The following is a 22,584-nucleotide window of genomic DNA, read 5'->3' as shown; positions in this document are numbered from 1 at the left end:
TACCCACCTTATAATTAAAATAGTCTAATTAAACTTTGTTCTGGCCGTCATTGCCATCTGTTGATCTTTGATTCTACGTCTCAGCCACGTTGAAAATATCCGGCTCGAAGGACCATTTGCGATGTTAGTAAGTCGCTAGATGGCAGCACGAGGAAGTATATCGCTGTATCGCTAGATGGAGCTTTATTCGATGTCGTATTAACTTTATGAGTTCACTCGCCTCTATACTCGCAGCAAGAGTAGGACAAGTTTATAGCCCAATGTAGAGTCGACTAAAGTTAGCGGGAATACTCCGTCGTGTGACGGCTAGTGTGCTGGGGGTCCTTTTCAATGTCGCTCCTCGGTCTATTTCAAATCTCGCGATGTTCCTGACAACGAGACAGTGAATTGGTGCTTTACGACGAAAATTACGAATCCTCACGATGGGTCCGAAGTGTGTTAGTGTATTATTTCTATTTATTTTACACAGTGTGACCAGTTTTAACTTGGAACCGAGGATTCCTGTGTTAAAGTTTGGAGATGAAGGCTCTTATTTTGGATTTTCTGTTGCTGAACATATGACTATTGAAAACAGAACTCGAAATATTGTGGACAAAACAAGTTGGTGAGTACTTTTTATAGTATGCAGAACTGTTGTAGTAGATGTCGCGAAGTTTAAAAACTAATCTTAACCGCCACAATGATGTCATGTGTGAAGGCCATGTGCTGTGTAGCGGTGTTGATCACTTCTCTGAATGGGCATTAAGAATGTGTCGATGTATGAACTGATAGCATTTATTACTAGTACATTGCCCTTATCAGAGTTATACATTTGCTTTTCAGCTGTTGATATACGCATTGTTATCTCGAGCGTAAAATTGAGGACTTCGTAATAAATTACTATTTGCACCTAAACATAAAATTATACATACAATAAGTATTAAATACTTACATGTTTACTTTACTATCTTTCCTCTGTACATAATATGTTTTTGCATGCTTTTTACGTCGTTGTACCTGGTTGTTGTTTACCTGAACAAAATTTGGAGAACAAAATCTCACCTTCAACGATTTTCTTTGCCTTTTACCTTTGCATACAGCGAAGACTTTTGTCGGCGTCATTAAACTGTGTACCTGGATTTACTGCAATAGTCACTTTGCGAGATGCGTTGTAAAGTGGACAATAAAGTTTTAAAAATAATGGGCGAAGGGTTTCGAGAAAAAAACTTTAAGATATTTGAGTGCTGGAACCGTTGAGGTATCAATAAAAAGTGGCCAAACTGTAATTAAAATTTTATACTCCGGTGAGCAGTACAGCGCTGTATTGGATTTGGATTAGGTTGCATTAATATTAGACATAACTGGTTGATGACTTTACCTTCTCAGTCACCCATGACTATGGGACCTGTAAAGGGCCCGAAACGTTCATTTGTTTAAAAATCCGAAAAATAGTTTCATTTCCTAATTATATATCAATTTCCTAATATATTATTTTACTAATACAAATACGCATCAGAACCACTTGAATTTTTCACGACACTGAATGAGCCTTATCTTTGTTGAAGTGAGCGAGAGAAGTACACGCTGTAAGTTGTGGTATATAATACAAAAGAAATCCCTGTGATTAACTGTAAACGTTGAAGCAAATGAACACTAACATTTTAGTATGCTCCATGACATCCACGATTGTCTTTAAGTTTCGCGGTTATTCTTTTACGCTTTTATCATTGTCTTTTTTAGAATAATTCATTAGAAATATGTTCAAGATTTAAGACAAAATAATAATATAAGTGGTTTTATTATTTGGTACTTTGCGAAGCCGAAGAGAAGTAAAGGGAACACTGTTTCAATCACGGTTGAATTTTGTTTGCCTTCCCAGACAGGATGCGTGCTTATTTTGCGTATAGATCAATCACGTCTTGTGGTTGACAATGGCGTAGTTAACTAGTTTTCTTTTATTACACCAACCTCAACCAGTGCGTCTTGCGCTAGTAATACTGGGTCTCCGGCGACCACAGACGAAACTTCTCAATAAGGAGCTTTCATTTCAACTCGTTAAATACTCCAGTGACTGCTTTTGATTTTTGTAATATATGAACCATATAGTAGATTATTTCCTCTTTAGTATAATGTAAATACTGTTAAATATATATTATTATGAAAAAATATATATGTGGAAGTATTTATGTTACGTAGAGCCAGTTCTTGTTAACAAAAATATTAATCATAATTTTATAGAAATTGCGAACAATTTGCACTATAATAAATAATATATAGGTGTTATTTCCTTATTTTATGAAGATTGCGGGTGTTATTATGAGATATTAATGTTCATTATTCATAATTTTGTAGTACCCATATCTACCAAGATATCTAAGCTTCCTTTTGTAACTACACGTTTACAAGTATCTATGGAATTTACGCCGGATGCTAGCTATTGATTATAATAAAATAAGTATATTATAATAAGTCCGTTAGAACATCTGAATCATTCTGCTCCTTCTCTAAATCGTAGACTAGAATATGAAGTGCTACAGTTCTTGCCAAGTGGATTGGCACTAATCTCGCAACTGTGGTACGCGGCGTCCAATAATCTGAACCAGGTCCCGAGAATATATGCACGGGACCTGCTTCAATTTGAATCTTTTATTAATATAAGTATTTAGTTTACAAGCTACATAACATTATACAACTTAAATTTCGACGCGAAATAAGTTTTAATTAAAAGAGTTATTTTGAAATAATCTTGAAACCAACCAACCAGCAACCCGCGTGCACCACTCTCTAAGATCTGATATTTCTTCTTTAAGGTGTAGTGGATTAACATGCCAACTCCCCTTAAAGAAGAACCGCAGGACCTTTATGAGTTGACACGACACCCTAAAGGGATAAGTTAAGTTTCTCCGACAAGCAATAAACGTTCACCAGGCATGTGCCTGGTGAACGTACGCATGTGCATAGCAGCCGACTTTGGCGCCAGCCGACCTACTGAGACGCGACGAGTGATGCCAGTGCAGACACGGACGCAATCATATTGTCTGTATCCGGACGTCTTCCGTGTTCCAAGTGTAGCTCATGTTGTAGCTGACCCAAATTGGATTTGCTTTGATTTGTGGCATCTGTTTTTTGTAGCTGAAAAAGTATAAAATTTTTCAAAAGGCATCATCTTTACGTTTTCCTTATAATAACGTAACTTTTCATGTGCTAATTTGAGAATAAAAACAAAACAATTAGGAAAACATGTAAAATCTCCTCCGGATGCCATCGCCACACAATCATCCGTTGAGGTAGCTGTAGATCATACAAAATTTTACATTAGTTAATTACCATAAGAAAAATGTATTCGTCTTAAAAAGGTAGCTATCGCTATTCCATTTGTGTTCAGATTACTGAGATGACTCAAATACTTAGAGGATCCAAGTTTAATAAAACAAAGAGTATCAGCTGTACCAAAAGTTGGCTGCCGGCCAAATTTTGTCGACGCGCTCGATCCATTCGCGTTATGAATCCTGCTCTGGGAAGTTAGATTTGCCAAAAATCTCTAGTTACCCTGGATCGTGGTTTCTTGGGTATATCCAAGCAATGGGCACTGACCCTTACTCGCAATCAGCGAAATACAAATTTACGAAATTAGTTGTTCAATTTCAAATTTATTAGTCTTGATTCCAAAACAAGATACATTTCATCTCAGTCATCTAATAATAACGAAAGCTGCTGCTGAAAGAATGACAGCAAAAGTAATTAACAAAAAAGACGTAGTTTTGTTGAAATATGCTTAAAATCCATCTGTATACTTTTGGGACTACAACAAGACTGACGTATATTTGTGAGTCAATGCTGACGATAATAATTTTGTAAAAATGCATTTACAATAGTGTTACTGGTTAATTGCTCACAAGCGTCCAAGCACTTGATTAGTCACATGATTTAGATACAAAATCAATGTAGTTAAGTATAAGTTAAAAAAAGTAGTTTTGTGTATTATTCTGACACTACAAGGAGGACAACGGTATGTATGGTATGTAATGGTATGTAGGTATGGCATGTATTTTAAACATATATTTTTGACTGTTCATACTAAGCAGTTATCATATGTAAGTTACAATAAAATTATCTATAATAATATAAATCTATTTCTTAAACATCACGCTTTCTATTGAAATCAGCTCGAAGTAGAGAACAAGTAGTCGGAAGTTTGCTGTCATGGCTGGAAATACCAAAAAAGACATACAAATGTATTTTTATACAAAACAAAGAAATTCATTGAATTATATTTTTGAGTAAATGTCACTACATAGCGAATTTTTGAAACAAGTTTTTAGTGTAATTACACCTGGTTTTTAATTATCAAAATATTGACCGTTCAACACATATTAGACATAAAGTACGACATTTATTCTCTCGACAAACACAAAACTCGATAGAGCTTATTGATATTAGACATAAGTGGGGTTACCTATCAGTAGTCCGAAATGACATTTTCCAGATATTTCTGGAAAATGTCATTTCGGACACGTTTGGTCGAAATTTCATAACCTCGAAAGTGATTTTGAGCGGAAAATGTTTTTTCTTTTAAACCTAAATTAACCTAACCTAACCAAACCTAATCATGTGTTTGTGATAAAATTCAACACATCCTGAAAGAACAACTATTTCGTTATAATTCGGTTTTCGGTGTAATGAAAATTCGAACAAACGTTATTTCGAACAAAAAAATTTTCGATTTTACCCATAAGTGGTTGATCACTTTACCATCATAGTCAGCCTACTTCCGAGCCTAGTTACGGCCGTTTCCCCAGTATGGCTGACCTACGGGACTACGACCGAAATTAACAAAAAGACGGGCCCGTTTGAAACCGTCAAATCGCGTTATCGTGCATTCTTAGTTCTAGCCCCGATCGAAACTTAAGTTATAAAAAAAAGAGTAGGTAGTAGAGCCTCAGTAAAGAGTCCGAAAGTTAATTTGTTCGAAATACCATACGCGATTTAAATTTAAAAAAATAGTTTCATTTCCCATTTGTAGCAATAGCGAAAACCTAGGAACAGGAAATAATAGAGCTTCTACAAAAATTGTCACAAACAATTTTGTTGCAATTTTGATTATGGTCTGTGACAATCTACAATCGAACACACTTGTAAAAATGTTTCCCATAAAATTAAAACTCTTTATTTTCAAACAATAAAATCATGAAATTGCAATATAAAGGCATACTATTCATTCTGATTATTTTTCTATAAATTTAATGTACTTCTTTAATAATAATGTAGGTACTTTCTATAAACAGACGTAAGACATGCCGAAATGAAGGATGTCGTTAAATATCTTTACAATAAAGTTTAGTTTGCCATGCGACTTTACCGTCTATCACTATAGAGCTATACAAATTTTCAATATGCTTGTTGTAAAGCGTACCTTACGTCGTTTAAATAGCATCCAAATATGCGGTTAAAAAAGGATGGTATATATAGCTCGATGGGTACAGTGTAATGTTTTAATAGCTATTTAAAATTTTAGTGAATAATAAATTATTTGTAAATGTTTTATTCATCAATTACGTTCAGTTATACTTACTTCCAATAATATATTTCCAATTAAACTGTGGGGTTTTTAATATTATCCTATGAAGCAGATGTTTAGCACATATTAGACCCATGCTACGACCGCTATTACTAATTTGATTGGGCGTAATATTTGCCAACATTAATAGCTAAATGGTTGTCCGAGTTTGGGTCACGGTGAAACCGTCAGCTTTTTGTTCAAAGGCACAGTGTGGTTACTTTGAACATTTTTTAAGTTAGAATTTATTTTCCGTCAATCAGTAGGTACATATTGAACTCGTACATACAGAACTTAATGTAGTCGAAACATTTATCCTCGGGATAGTATACCAACGCGGAATTCTCACAAAACAGAATTATCTCTGCAGACATCCCGAGAATTTGATTTTATGAAGCGACTTGTGTACAACATCATTATCGGTGTTAATGACTTCTTTACTTTTCATGAATACATATTTAGTTACTTCTGTTCGCACATTTTGACCGAAGTTTAGGCAACTTTTTTTGAGGTAAATATTACAAGTATTATATTACACAATATTATTAATACACAGTGTCTGTAGAATATTTTAAATCTTCGCGTTTTGACCTACATTCCTTTTAAATTAGATAGGCCCACGTTTGTTCACAAACTCGCTTAATGGATAGTGAAGATATGTACACATTCGTGTAAAAGGTGCCTGTTTACTCTTACATTAAAAAAGAAATTCTGGATAAGGTTGAACTGTGCCGGAAACTCGGCAAAGTGCTCTTTTCTTTAGCTGTCAGCATAATGAACAATAACATCACATCGCATTATGCAAAGTGGAGACTGGGACATAAACTAGGATAACCTCTGGCCACGTCTGGTTGGTCGGCTACGGAATTGATCAGGTGACATTAAATCATATGATGCCTACGACACTCCCTGAAAAAGAACGTAATTGCAAATTAAATACTTAAGAAAACTTCCAGATAACTTTCAAGATATTAATTAACCTTCTGTAACTAAACATGGTAAAGGCAATATAACCGGACATAATAATTGCCTTACTCCCGTAATCGACGGCTTATCGACACGTCCTATTTGCATTGAGACGTCTCGTAGGGATTATGTTTATATCTAAAGATGGGAAATACTACACAGTGACAGCCTTATGGGGCTTGTAGATAAGTGCCTACTTGTTTACTTATACATATCTTAGAATTTGTTAACCAATTTTTGTGGACAAAAAACACATCGCTGCCTTAAAGTAAAAGCAATTTTCTGCTGAAAAAAGTTTTTGACGAAGAATACGGGTGCTTTTTTCACGATAAAATTTCGCTTGCTTCGATTGACCGTGTATCGATTTATGATTATTTCTTTGCAATAACGACATTATTGTAATTATTAAGCAAATAAGATTTGGTGAACTTTGAAGATGCTTCGTTATTCCGATTTTTTTTAATACCGGCCACGCGTATAAGATTTTTTTTATAATACCAAGTGATGGGACGAGCAAGTCGTGCGCCTGATGTAAGCGAAGCCTTTAGAAGTAAATCTGTGACTACTTGAAATATTTTTTACGGTCATTCAAGACAAGATAAAACTTTGAGGTCAAAGAACCAAACATTATCAATAATTTGTTATCAGCCTATCACAAACCTTATCACAAAAAGTAATATTATTTTTACATCGAAGATTTACATTACAGTTTACTAGCATTACGTTTAAAACTTTCTTATACGTGGCTGCCATTTTGACACCTTTTTCAAATGAAGAAAAATATTTAAACCAGGTTACGTAACAAAATCTTCAAACCCTTTGATTTGGTACAACACCTATTTATACATAAGTATAACAAAGTATTCGGATTGTTTTTAAGTAATAGTTGAATGTTTTTTGATATTAAATCTTGTCATAGATTCATTTGATAATCGGTATCACGGTTTGTTGCTTTACGTTTTAAAAAACATTTTTTTGCTCTACCTATGAATCCTACATGCTGCTTAATTTGTGTGGTGCTGGTGCCACATGGCTTAAAAAAAATACGATGAAATTATTAAACTGCAGGCTTAGCATGAGCCCGAAGACAAAAGTTATCTCTTCTTCGAACTGCCAATTTTCTCGAGAGAAAGTTGACAGTTCGAAGAAGAGGCTCAGTCTAAGCGTCCTGCTTGCTAAGTCACTGGTGTTGTATATCTACAAACATAGTTTTTTAAGTGTATTAGTTATTTATATTGTTGACCGTGAAATAGTGAAAAAAATTTGAGATTTTTTCAACTTAACTTTTTTAACTGCAAGTAAAATTTTATGGACTTTTTCTACATTTTTAGTATAACATCGTGAGTAGTAAAATCGTATTTACACCGCATCTTACTCATTGTCATGCTCGTACAAGGCGTATTGCTAAGAGTGTGGGCGTCATACGTAACTTTCGTTTCAACAAATAAAGACATTTCTCACCGTTTGACACGATTTTGTAACGTTTTGTGACTTTTTCTTTATTTGGTAACAAAGTAACGTTCGGAACATTTTTAGTATGTTTATTTTGATGATGTCTCTTTGGTATCATGTTTTAGATACGAATAGGGTCGAATAATAAAATAGGATTAGAGCTTATATCATTGCCATAATAACAGTACGTCTATTGATATGATAGTTATACAGACAGAATGGTATACTCAGGACAAAATACGAAATGATACTTTTTCAGTTGTAAATTTTCAAACTTACATAAACGACGTAAGTAAAGTACAATTTTCAACAAAGAGTTCTGAAATAGTATATTTTTAAGTGTGATGAGCATTCAGTGTCTTGTTATTCAACCACGTCACACAGTAACTCTTGATGATGCAAAATTAAAGTAGGTAAGTAATACATTTCATCTCAATAATAATAATAATAATAACGTTCACATTAATTAAATTTTTATTGAATTGATATTCAATTAGTTTTTGTGAAATTACTCCACTAGTTTGTTATAATTATTAATACAAAGATCGGATCGAAGGAATTTTTTCTGAGTGTTCGATCTTTGTATTAATAATTATAATAACGTTCACACTCAACATAGCCCCGCACTAGGAAAACCCTGTGTCGCGGATGCCATGGACACACACATAGACAACCACAAATTTTAGAAATCCACACACACCGAAACTCACGAGAGAAATAACTGTAGGCCATACAAATATTTCTCCCGGCCCGGGAATCGAACCTGGGACCTCTGCGTGGCATGGTAACCGTTCGGCTACAGAGGCAGTTGATCTCAATCAATTTCCTTTGATCAATTTCGTTTTATATTCGAGTATCTATATTTATGTCACTGGCCTACATACAATGCTTGTGTGTACTTATTTCATGAAATTGTTTCAAATGATAAAGGGCACTACACAAGATCTATCACATCATATCTTTAAATTGATATATTCCATAAATCACCACCAATGGATATGTTTTGGTGGGAATAACAAATCCCCATTGGTGAGAAATGATTCTTGATATTTATCTAGAAATGTGCCGTTAACGCAGTCAATCAAGTTTTATCGGCATGTCACAGATTTGGTGCTAGTACTTTGGTGGTGATAAATGATTTTTTTCCGCAAAACCCCAGTGTATAGCAAATACACTGTTTAAATTTAATTATCTATATCATAATACCACGTTTCGCAACCTTCATGTAATAAGGTCGCTTCTGCAAAATAATAACTTTAGAAGAGAGGTTTAACGATTCTAGGAACGAAATTAGACGATAAATTTTTTATGTTTATAGGAGAGTTATAAAATTTCTGATCTTTTTTATCACTTCATGTGATAAAAAATTTTCACGTATGATCACATGTGGCTTTATTATAACAAGGGTATGATTTTTACTTGAAAACAGTAAAAATCTAGTAACAGTATACCACTTAATCGAATGTTAAAGCTAATGAATTATTACGCAATTATTTTAATTTAGACGCTTGTTTTTTTTACTTACACTGATTCTCATTTCTAACTCAAACAAATTGGATCTTTAAAGAAAATGGAATGAAATGGAAATTTAAAGAAAGTAAGCCGATATAGAAGGTATCAAAACTCAAATAATCTTCCGTATATACTATTATATGCGGATATTATATATATATAATTATTTTATATATAATTATTAAGTAGCAAAATAATTATTTAGGTAAGCCGATATGAATGGTGTTATATGGACCCTTCGCTACTGATAAATATGCCTATACAGAACCGCATAGTTGGAATAATAACTATTTTTAGTAAAACTAGGGTTGTACCCCCAGCGGGTGAGTCCCAATTAAAATGTTCACACGTCATGCTCAGCGGGACATTCTCCAATGCTATAATAGGATTCACTAAATGCAGGGTGATATTCAATGAACGATTTGTGGTCACTACGTTTAATTAGGAATGGTTTGGTTTGAGATGTTTGTGGTTTTTGAAACTAAAAAAAATATACTTCCACAACTCTGTTTATTTGACTATTAAAATAGGGGAATAGAGGGTCTACAATGAATATGTTTATAAACGTACTTAAATGTAAAGTTCTAATAGTAAAAATAATAATCTCTGACTTTAAGTACTACCTACAATATAGTAACCAGTGTAGACTGATGCGTAAAGTAGCCCGTAGCCTGTATTTCTGGGCACCAGGTCTGCTCTCCGTGGGAATAACATTTCACAGATAGTGGTAATTATACCTATTCGTTACAAGCGGTAAGAATGAAATCAAGGCTTGTCTTGTAGTTTCCTCGCTGGCCCTATTTGGCAACTTCACGCACATCGTTAAATTGCTTTGCAGATGTGGTGGGTTTCATCACGATGTTTTCCTTCACCGAAAAGATCATTGTAAACAAATCAAATTTCACACATAAATTCCGAAAAACTCTGAGGTGCAAGCCCGGATTCGAACTACTAGCCTACTACAGTTTATGAATAATAATATTCTTAATAATATAAATAATATTCTTGTTTAAATGAAAAAGAAGTTAAACCTAAAAATAGAAAAAATCTTTCAAACCACGAGTCGTATAGTCACATAGCAATATTTTGTGTCCTTTCTTATGAGTGAGAATACAAAATTTATCATTGAGACAATTCTAATAATAACATCTCCAATAATTCTTTATTGCATAAAGAAAAGAACTGAAAATACACGTTACAAAAGATACAAAGGCGAACTTACCTCTATAATATATCTCCAGTCAACCCTAACCGCGGTGAGTAAAGAAAGTCTGTTGGACTAATCATTGTTCAATAAAGTTAACGTTTGAAAATTAAAAGTTACAAAAATTCGCTTTCATTCCGTAAAGAGATTGAATATGTAAGAGGTAAATAATAAGAATCTGAGTAAAACAAAAAAAAATATCAATTTTTTTTAGTATTTATACTTGACGATCAAATTGATTTACGATCAACTATAAGGCATCATTAAATTGTCGACATGTTAATCTCCATAATACAGACGTATTGTGTATCGTATATGGAGTGGAAATACTCGTGACGCCGCCTCTCGTCCCTATAACTTTCCCGTGACGTGTGAATCAGGAATTACTCCAGTAGCCTTTATTTATTAACTTCATTATTTTAAATTCCTGTAAAGGAATTTCTTTGAAGATAATTTGATTTTACACAGCAGTTATTTACATACAGATTGTCAGGTACTTCCTATTGCAATGGGTAAGTGACGTGTTATTTTTTTAACTGTGTTAAGTTCCTTAATGTTTTATATACGTTTTTGAAAAAGTTTTTGTCGTTTGCTATTGGATGTGGTTTCCTTAGAGGATGTTGTTCATTATTAAGGGTAGAATCACGCCTGAAACTTAGGCATATTTTTTAACTACTAAATATTCTCAAGAGTTTTATTGCAAGTTGTTTTGCGTAAATGCTCTACATGCTATGCTTGCTTTGTTAGATGGTAATTTAATACATTAAAGTGTTTTAATAGACAATAACTATATTTGCTTACATAGTGGCTGGACTGTATTGGATTTTCAATGGTTAATGTGAGACATTGGTGTCCGTCTGTATATCGCGGTTGTTTTTCTCAGAAACACTTTCGTTATGAACTTACATTTGGCGATGCCGGAGATGTATGTTTTACATTTTCGATGCCAACTAAGTCGGCAAATGTTAGGTTTTACTATTTAGTAATACACGTTTAATTTTAATTAAAATCATAATATTTTGTTCCACATCAGAAGCCCAAAACTTTGTTGTTGCTTCAGAATACGTTCATAATAACATTTTATTGTTTTATATATCATTTTATCTATAAAAGTGCAAATTGGATTGTAGGCAGAGACGCTCGCTCGCCAATGGAAATCCAAGGTAGTAAGCATATGTGTATGGATGTTTAAATAATTAATAATAATCTTACAACGCCTACAATCCGTTTGCAGTAGTATAATTGTGAAATTAACTTAGAATCAAAAGTTTATATCGAGTTTTAGGTTTTCGTGATTGTTACACTGTATAATAAATACTCTGTTATACGGTAAACAACTGTTGTGTTTGTATTTTTATTGTTGACGATTTGAGCGTGCTTAAAATGGCCGTGGATTGGATAAACGAGTTAGAACTGATATTTTTAGATTGTTCTATCATTTATTTTTTTACTAGATTTTTTCTTTATAAAAGCATAAATACAGCAACTCCGGTGTCCATCTTCGTCAAGCGCGTGAACCTCTGCGAGTGTGGAATTGTGGCAGTTCTTGCCGCGATCCGCACCGTGACCCACGCTGCGATTTCGCGTGCGAATGTGAGAGAGGCCTTTATACATGAAAATAGCATCCAAATATAAAAATAATTATGTACTTTAATATCATTTGAAGTAATATTGCAGAAAAAAATGAATGTGGGTTACACTACTATTGCGCTGTTAGCTTCATCATAAGGGTTAATTCGTAATAAGTAATATAGTATATCGAGTTCCGGATTTAAATGGCGTATATTTGTTTTTACAACAACAGTCAACCGTGACCATGGGACCCGTAAAGGGAATCGCGTATATTTGGAAAAGTAGTTTCATTTCCTAAAAGTAACAAGTATCTTAATTTGAAGGAAGAATATGAAATTGTACATTTAAGTTTAGGAAAACGAATTATAATCTTTTTTTCTGTCGATATACATGCTTCTAAAATACCTGCTCTATCATTACAGAGATTTTTTAAATGATGCCAAGTGACTAGACGAACAAGGCGTGCGACTGGTGGTAAGCGACACGCCTGTTCATAGAAGTTGCAGTGCCATTCAGAGCTTTAAATCGTAAATCGTTGTCAAGTACCGTGTGCCTGTAATTTCACTAGCACTTTTACCCCCTTCAAAACCGTAACAGAGCAATGTGAGCATTACTGCTTGGCGGCAGAAATAGGTAAGGTGGCAGTACTTCCCTGGACGAACTCTTTCACAAGTAGCGCTACTACTAAGAAATCGCTTTGGTTATTTATTAATAACGCACACGCATTAAATACCTATGTTTAATATTAACTTGATGAGATCCTCACGCCTCCAATTTATACTTAAACGGGTACAATGCTGCGAACGATAACTATAGAATGTAAATCTCAATAGTGCAGAATCGTAGCTCTATCAAGTCCGCCCACGGGTTGTGTAGGCGCGTGCGCTTGTTGCACTCCGTTACCCGTTATAGTCTTTGAACCAGGTACGGATGAAGTCACGTACTAAAACGATTGATTTGTTGTCATTGAGGTCATCTTTCTCTATCTACTGGTGCCACCTTCTACTGGAGGTTGGCAATAATAAAGTTGCCGTTTTATTTTTTTAGTTAAAACCTTTAAAAAAGCAAATAAGCAGCAGCTTAGAAGGGTAACGGAGCTGGTGAAATTACAGGCACGTGGGACTTGTCAATTTTATGTCTCAGGGTGACGGGCGCAGTGGCAGTGTTTCTCAGATCTTTGCAATTTAAAGCTCTGAGTGGCACTGCAACTGTTATGAACAGACATGTAGCTTACCAACAGGCGCACGACTTGTTCGTCCCGTTCCTTGATATTATAAAAAAATAAGATAAATGCACATATATTTAGATTTCTATGATGAATTCCTATATTAATATTATATAGGAATTCATAGGAATTCAATAAATATATAGGAATTCGTCATAGAAATAAATATACTTTAAAACAGACGTTAGTACACCAATCACCTATTTCGAAATTAGTCCCTGTTACCACTAACTCAACCTGAACAGTCTTCAGTGACAATAACTATCCATCAGTACCAGATATTTATTCAAATCGCCTTTCAGGTAGTCATTCGAAGCGCATTCTGGGCCACAGCAAGTCAATTAAGATTAACCTATACGGTAATGTATCGTAGTCATTCCACTTAATAACAACTTACCAGTAACTTTTAAATGTTTGAAATTCTGTGTAGTGACGAAAAAGGGATGTCGTTGGGTTATTTTCAGTTACGGTTAAGTAATTAATTCTTATGGTAGCTTGGAATTATTATGAGCGTTAATACTGAAGCAAAGAATGTTTTGAGGGCGTTATTTATTGTTTATTTCTGTCATTTACAAAGCTATCTTGCCTGCGAGTTAAAAAGAAATACCACTGGTGGTGGCAATTTTTCAATATTTATAACGATTTAATCTAGTTGTTGTAATTGTTAACTGCCTCCGTGGCCGAACGGTTATCATCCCGGACTGCCGCGTAGAGGTCCCAGGTTCGATTACTGGGCCGAGAGAAGTATTTGTATGGCCTACATTTATTTCTCTCTTGAGTTTGGGTGTAATTTGTGGTTGTCTATGTGTGTGTCCATGGCACCCGCGACACAGGGTTTTCCTATTGCGGGGCTATCTTGAATGTGTGCATTATTATTGTAATTAAAAGATCATCATCAAACTATTCATACCTCCCACTGCTGGGCACGAGTGTCCTCTCAGGCGAGGGTTTAGGCCGTAGTTCGCCACGCTGGCGCGTGTTGGGTACTTCACACGTTTTCCGAAGGTTGTGAACCTTCTTCGACGTGGAAAAGCTCATTAAATTTCGTAAAACTCAGGGTGGGAGAGCCTGGCTTCGAGCCCACGACCTCTGTTTGGGAGGCAGTAGGTCAAACCACTACGTTACCACGGCTTCTTGATTGATTAAAATATATTTATTTACCTGCTACTATTAACGTAGGAAAATATTGTAATAACTCTATACAAAAATATGTTAAACATTTTCCAAACACGAAAATTTTTCGATAACTATATGAATCGTAATAATGGAATATTACGATTCATATAGTTAGTCTTTTGAAAGTAATGTATCTTTTTGTTCATCTATTACGCAAATTAAACTTTGTTATGGGAAAGTCTGCAATAACGGTGTTAAACAAGTTGGTATAGGTTGCGTACGAGAATTTGGTTATAAGATGGTTTATGCGAACTCTGTCGGTTTATGGTAATGAGTGGGAACCTAGAATTTTTGTTCTCTATGGTGGAAATCGTCGGGGATACTGCAATTACGCGAAACTAGCATTTGATTATGAGTTCCCATTTCGGTAATTTAGCGGCCAAATTCCGCGTAAATGTCGTGGCAACAAAATTAGCGTGTTTTACGGGAATGTATTGTTATCAGTCCGTAGACAACATAAATTAATGCTTACTGTGCAAATATGAAAGTCGTAGTCATTGGAATAGCAAAACAATAACGTTAAATCCCTCTCTTGTGAAATTTGGTTTAGTGCAGATACGCGCCTTATAGAAATACTACATACGCAGATTTGCACTGTCCCCGACGATATGTCATTAATACGCAAGTCAGTTATCAACTACTCGACGGGAGTCTAGGCTGAACATTAGTGAACTGTTGTATTACGCAAACACAAGACGCACGTGCTCAATATCTTAGATCTGCGACCTCCGTGCCATACTAATAAGCGTTTGTGGGTTTCTAAAGAGTAAAGGGTTCATGGCCATAGAGAAATACGCGGTAGAACTGGGTAGAAACCGTTTTGGAACACGGCTTGGTTTATTCATGTAGAGGGACCAAAAATCGAAGGTTTTTCAGTCTACTGATTTGTGTCGTAATAATTCTGGTAAATGAAGTGAAGAAGAAACTATTCATTTCGTCCACATATTGTCTATTTTGAACCGACATCAAAAATAGGAGTAAATTCTCAATTCGAGTTTTGTGTTAATTGTGCGCAATAATTTGTAAACCGATTTCGATTTTTTTTCTGTAAAGGGAGTATCTGTGAGTGGTCCCATTTAAACTTGAAGAAAATATTTCACCTTTAAAGGTGGTAAATTAAGGAATGAATCCGGATTATTGGATTTCATCCATTTTCCGTTAACGATTAAAACGGATAAACCATATGAACGTGTGTAGTGTTAATGTAAGATTAAATTAATTAGTGCCGTTGACACTGAACAAAACAAGGATTACAGGATAAAAGTGTCTTAGCCTTAATAGATGATAAGAAAATTTGCAGTGGGTGAATTCTTAGTATAATTTGTTTATTTATTAGATTAAGTTAAGTTATTAGTTTATTGCATAAATTTTTTATTGAATTGATATTCAATTATTTTTTGTGAAATTACTCCACTAGTTTGTTGTAATTATTAATACAAAGATCGAACACTCAGAAAAAATTCCTTCGATCCGGTCGGATTCGAACCGATGTCTTCTAGCTACGACTAAAAAGTCGTTGAAAAACCAAATACAAAGACACGACGCAAGCACATAGAAAAATTCGTGAGGTCCGCTGGTTCGTTCCGTGGCTTAGTTGGTATAGCGTCTGGCACGGTAAGCTAGAAGACGTCGGTTCGAATTCCAGCCGGATCGAAGGAATTTTTTCTGAGTGTTCGATCTTTGTGTAAATTACTTGTTAGTCTTGTTTTTGGCTATATTGCAATATATTTATGATGTACTTTATTGGTGCCTTATAAATAAATGGCAAAAAAATCCGGTAACCGATTTCAATAAAACTAGATGTAATTCCATAAACGGTTGACGTTGGATTAAAAAAAAAATGTAATTGACGACTTTGGCGCAGCGGTTAGCTGTGGCCGCTGGATGAGGATTTTTTTTCTAAAAAGTCCTGATTTGAGAGTTTTGGGTAGGACCCCGGAATAAATTTCGTTACTCTGTTACTCGTAGTACATGGAATTTCCTAGGTTGAGACCAGGTATACTTGTCTATTTTATTATCATTATTGTAGTCCACGCACAAGTTTGTTCCCAAAGGGGAGGATGGCACATAATGCACTGAACTGTAATCCAATGTAAGTAGACTGTCGTTGGTACCGCCCAAATTTTGATAAAATATAGGTATCCAGATACAACACCACATTATACTAACATCACATTTACGATAAAACGTTAAGGTCATTCCGTGATTGTAAAGTATACAATTATAAATCGAGATTGTCGAAGGTCATAAACATACCTACATTGAGAAATTAATCGTTTTCATGAAAGAATCAGACACGACCCTACAGCAATAACAAGTTAATTTAATGAATTTAGACAATTCTAGTGTTTAGTATGAAAAAAGGTAAAATGTATTTCAAGTAATTCCCCTTTAATGCATATATTTATGTTATATATTTTTTTTCGTATACATCTGTAAAGTTGGTCCAATACATTTCCACTCGTAGAGTTTACGCTGGTGATAGCAATGACAATGACACGTGACACTGACAAAAACTGGGAGAGTTGTATGTATATATTGCTACCCTATCTATATATAAATAACCACTCCTAACTCAGGGCTAGGCATTTTGCTCTCAACGAATGTTACCGATATTAAAAAATAAATAAATTACGAACTAAACATACGAGGATCAGAGGCGATTTTATGGCTGTTTACTTTGATGTTCTTCTTTATTTGTTCACTGCATGCTATTCGTGGTCTTCTTCTCTTTCTTTTTCCTCATCCAGTTACGACTGACATATCATATGCGCCAGTTAATGTGGAAATAAAAGTTCGACAAAATATATCTAAGTCCCCCAAGTGATATAATCTAAGACCACGCTAGAGATCACCTTCATTCCTTCCTTGAATCTATATATAGGATGTGTAATGGGCTCTCTCCTGAATGTTCCGTTTTTTTAAAGTAAGTGGACTTGCTCTTGACCACTACCTAGTCCTGAAGCAAATATATAGTCTACGATGGAATGAGCTCGCCCAGAAGATGCCTATTCAGTCGCACCTTAAAGATACTCACTTAAGAAACACAGTCACAGGCAGAAAATTCCTTTCCTGGGCGGTGCACGAAATAAAAGGTGACGTAAAGCGCTTAGTACGCTTGAAGGGAATATCTACCAAGTAGGGATGAATGAGTTCACTCAACGAAGTATATTCTGTAGAAAACCAACAGGCAGGCGAGTTTCTGACGGTGGGTTATACCATGAAATTTAGATGCGAGCCTATCATCGTCAATAAGTCTCCTGGCTCTGCGTTCAACCGAGTCAAGAGCTACTAGTTGATATTTCGCTGAGCCACCGCACAGGTGACTGCAATACTCCATGCAAAATCCCTTGTGCTATGGCATGGGATTCTTCAAAAAGCGAGTAAACATCTCTCTTAGTCTAGCATCGTTTAAGTGTTTAAGCAGCTCTTCTGGTGGAGCAAATACCCATGTGCGACGATAACCACCAACCATCAATAGTCGTTTGCCTCCTCTTTACATTTACAACACTCCAAGAGTAAAGATGAAACTAAATGTATTTTCGCCAAACTAATAAACTCATTGTTATTATGGTCTCATATATTTTGAGTGTTTTACGAGCTAGTTCTGCCAATGATAAGCTATCTGCGTAACCCAATTCCTCTAGCCAATGGTTGCTAATTATTTGTTCCAGTTTTAGATGTAATATTTACATGGATAACGTCGATTTTCGTGCTGTGACTTAAACAGTATTAGAGATAAGAATTAATCGTTTATCTCTTGTTATTACGTTTACTTAAGTGATCATTTTGAATACGTACAAAAGTCGAGACTGGTCTTAGTCTGGGTTTAACTAGAGAATTCTCTGTAATATGAGTACCAGAGTAAAGGAATTCACTCTGGAGCACTTCCCAGAACATACAGGCCAGCAACAATTTAGAAAAGTTAATTTCCCAATTTGATCCTACCGGGAATTGAACCCGGGACCTCCTCATCCAGTACCTTCAGTATAAACCGTTGGGCCACCGAGGTCATTGTCAGTAAGTAAAAAACACAAAAATTGGTATTAAGACAAATTAACAAAAAGTAGAAGAATTTACGAATGCTGTGTCCTGGGACAACGTGCCCAAGAGGCTGACAACGTTTCTTCTTTGAATGGCTAAGCTTATTATTTGGATATTTGCTTGTTTAAATTCTTCACTACATAAATTTGAAGATACTAAAAACTGTATCACGAAAACGGGCGTCGAACTCGTGCGCCCGCGCCGTCGAAGATCGCCTGTTATTCGTTTATTTTTTGTGGCAGGTCTTTACGCGTGACGGTCTTGTTCTTTTTGCTGGCCCAAGCGCATAGTTTAATACTTGTTCGCAGTAAGTTTATTAAGTTTATAATGGTCAATAAATTGATGTTATAAAAAAATCAAGTTTTGTACTATTTCACTAAAAATATAACACAGTGCGTTGGAATGGAATGTTGCATCATTTAGCCCATTTTATCGGATCTACCAACCTTATCCCTCCCTCCCCTTTCCTGCTCCGAAGCACGCGTGGTGGCCTCCGAAGTCACCGTTTTAAAACTAGTCGCATTCCATCGCGAAATAAAAGTTTGGTGTTCCTCCTTCCTCCTTCCTCTGTCGCACAGTTGACAAATGGAACTTCCTTCCAGGGCACGTATTCCCGGCCCTGAAGGCATGAAGAGGCATCTTGTAGGCATACAAGGTGGAGGTGGCTAAGACAGTGATTGTAAAAACACTGCACTTCACGTTTGGATTCCATTTTACATCAGGTCGAATGGAGTCATCTGCCTGTCATGTATAAAAAAAAAACATTCTAGCAGGGATGTAAAAGGGACTCGTACAATTTCTTTTTCCTATATTCATTTACAATCAGATTATATACGAAACATTTTTTGTTTTATGATACCAAGTGAAGAGACCAATAAGTTATGCATCTGGTGATAAGCGACACCACTGTCCATACAAATTGCAGATTTAAAGTTCTGAGACTGCCACTGTGCTCGTCACCTTGAGACATAAGTTGGCAAGTTCGATGTGCCTGTAATTTCACCAGTACCACTGGAATGAACAGAAATTGATAAAGTGGCAGTACTTCCCTGAACGAACTCTTTCACAAGGAACTCTACTGCTTTTATTAACAAGTCCTTGCAAATATTATCACAAACACTTTTATATTTTTTGCGAAATAAATTAATTCTGGTATAGATTTTATGGTTTTCGTAGTTATTCACTAAATGGTTATCACAAGGGAAATTAAAAAGAAATCATATCGTGATAAGAAACCAGTAATTAGTGATAATCATTACATTTTTTTGTTATTTATTTTTATACAAATCTTCGTACATATACATTGTCATGTCCATTTTATAATCCTATAAAACTTATTATGTACACACGCCAGCACATCAAGCTACATATTGACGTATCTTGTTCCGTTGCACTGGAGGCCATTTTCGAACAAAAATGTGTAGTCTGATATGCCGTTTTCCGTACATTGTTATCTAAATAATTACTTGTAAAACCGCACAAAGTTGCACCACTGGTCCCATAGTCCTTGAGCTCAGCCTTCGTTAGCGGCAAGGTCACAGGGTTTGTTGGTCGCCAGTCAATGTCTCGGTCTTTTTTTTTGTACCACAACACGCGGGTAAAAACTCCGTTCAGTTTTAATGGAAGGCCTTTTTGTTATCCTTCATTATATCCGACAAATATAGAATCACGAGATGTTTGAAGTTGATCACGATTCTTGAAATTTTATTGTTGGTAAAATATGTAACCCAGGTTTGCTATGCAAGATCAAAACGTGAAAATTGAAATCATATAATTAAATAATCGATTATTTATTTTATCCAAATCCATTATATCGAAATTCACGTGGTCGAACGTTAAATAGATGACAGTTCGTTAAGTCGTCAGTCCATTAAATCGATTGTTTGATAGGTTGATGGGCCAATATGCGAATACGATTTACTACATCACAAATGTTATTTTTACCGTAAAGCAAAAAAGTTAAAAGCAAAATATGATGTAGTATTGGTAACATGTTATGACACAAAACAATAATAACATACGCGTACATATTTTATTAACAAATCTTAGGATGCATTTCATAATCTATATTTGCTATCCACTATTATGAAAACTACCCCGCTATATGTTTCCATACAATACCAGGGTACAGAAATAACGCCGGTTGATGTTTATACATTGTTGGGAGTTGACATTGATAAGCATTTAAATTGGAAAAAACATGTTCAAAAGCTAAAATCTAAATTGTCCAAATTTGTATATGCTTTAAGAGAATTAAAAAAACTACAGACTTTAAAACTGCTTTAACTACCTATTATGCCTTCGCTTACGCTTGGTTAAACTATGCTATAATTCTATGGGGCTATAGCACGGATACGCCTAGCCTCTTCACTTTACAAAAGAAATTAATTAGAATCCTCACAAATATTGCCCAAACCGATAGCTGTAAACCCCATTTTATCAAACATGAAATCCTGACTCTCCCATGTATCTATATACTAGAAGTTTGTAAATTTGTACGAAACCATCAAGACTTATATAAAAACCGTAAAGCCATCCCCACTAAATATACATTACGAAATATAAACAGATTAGTACTACCATATTCAAGATTAAATATGCATTTATCTAGTCCATACACCATGTCAATAAAAATGTATAACAATCTTCCGGAAATTATAAAAAATGAACAAAATAACAAGATTTTATCGAGTTCTTAGGTTTTCGCGATTGTTATACATAGGAATGAAACTATTTTTCCGGATTTAAATCTCGTATATTTGATTTTTCAAATAAACCGACGTTTCGGGCCCTTTACAGGTCCCATGGTCACGGTTTGAAAAAACAAATATACGCGATTTAAATCCGGAAAAATAGTTTCATTCCTATAACAAGATTTTCTTTAAAAACTTAAAGAATTTTCTCATAAAGAAAAGCTATTATAATGTAAAAGAGTTTTTAGAAGATAAATTTGGTATCTGAATTTAGTAACTAGTAGATAATAAATATAATAATATAAAGCTGTTGGCGTTGGTATATATCAAATTATATATTAGTAAGTGTAACAATTATGAGACTAGTCCTCTCTTCTACTATTTGCTGTGCCCTGTTCAGGGTCCATAATTTGATCTCAATATATGTAAAACATCTGTAATGTACATTATGGAATGCAAATAAATAAATAAATAAATAAATAAATAAATAAGTAAATAAATAAATAAATAAATAAATAAACTATTAAAACTTAATCACTTAAATTATGATTTATTTAATTATAATTACTATGGTAATTCTTACTTATCTACAAAGATTACTTTTGTTAAGTATTACGAAAAACATTTATATTTATTCGACCTTATTATTTACATTATTGATGGTATTAACATAGCAAATATACGCCTAAATGAAATGTTCGCGCTATTGAACCATCGCCGAATAAATCTATCGCACAATTGTCAATATTCCAATAGTCCATCGATCTAACGCATTTCGACAATTTGTATAATCGACTATTTTACTATTTTGTCAAGCGTATTCGTACAAACGATCTTCGCACAAGCGGCTTTCGACCTAGTTAATTCTGCAGAATGCAATTAAATTATTGTCATGAATTCGTGAATGCAATGCTCCTATTTTCGTCTCTTCCGTTGTCTTCTTCATTTCCGTGGTGGAATCTGCCACGTGGTACACTACGTAAGGAGATTCTGGGTAGTAGTAGTAGTTTAGCATATATACATACGTACGCAGATTTAGCGTGTGTATATACGTACTTTTTTTTATGATAGCATTGCAGTACCGGTACTGGTTAGAGATTTGCAATTCCCACGTACCTGTAAAAATTGGTACCGGGAAATCCCGGGAAATATCAGTATTTTATAAAAAGCCATTGAAGGTAGCAAAAACTATTTGATTTTAACT

At 34.8% G+C, this 22,584-nt stretch overlaps 1 protein-coding gene across 2 annotated transcripts in view; it reads left to right on the top strand.

Moving 5' to 3' along the window:
* Positions 1 to 229: 229 nt before the first annotated feature.
* LOC113235694 (integrin alpha-PS1) overlaps positions 230 to 22,584 on the top strand; it is a 139,293-nt gene continuing 116,938 nt past the window's right edge. Inside the window, exon 1 of one of the 2 annotated variants that reach the window (XM_026471550.1) lies at positions 230 to 604. In XM_026471550.1, the coding sequence (XP_026327335.1) occupies positions 423 to 604 (182 nt within the window). In that variant the 5' untranslated portion in view covers positions 230 to 422. The remainder of the gene's footprint in view (positions 605 to 22,584) is intronic. The other variant, XM_026471551.1, reaches the window with a different exon arrangement.

This window comes from Hyposmocoma kahamanoa, unplaced genomic scaffold (assembly GCF_003589595.1).
Source record: "Hyposmocoma kahamanoa isolate Upper Pololo Valley unplaced genomic scaffold, ASM358959v1 88, whole genome shotgun sequence".
In the NCBI taxonomy this organism is placed as follows: domain Eukaryota; kingdom Metazoa; phylum Arthropoda; class Insecta; order Lepidoptera; family Cosmopterigidae; genus Hyposmocoma; species Hyposmocoma kahamanoa.
The sequence above is the reverse complement of the archived record's forward strand: the minus strand, read 5'-3'. Positions and strand labels throughout refer to the sequence as shown.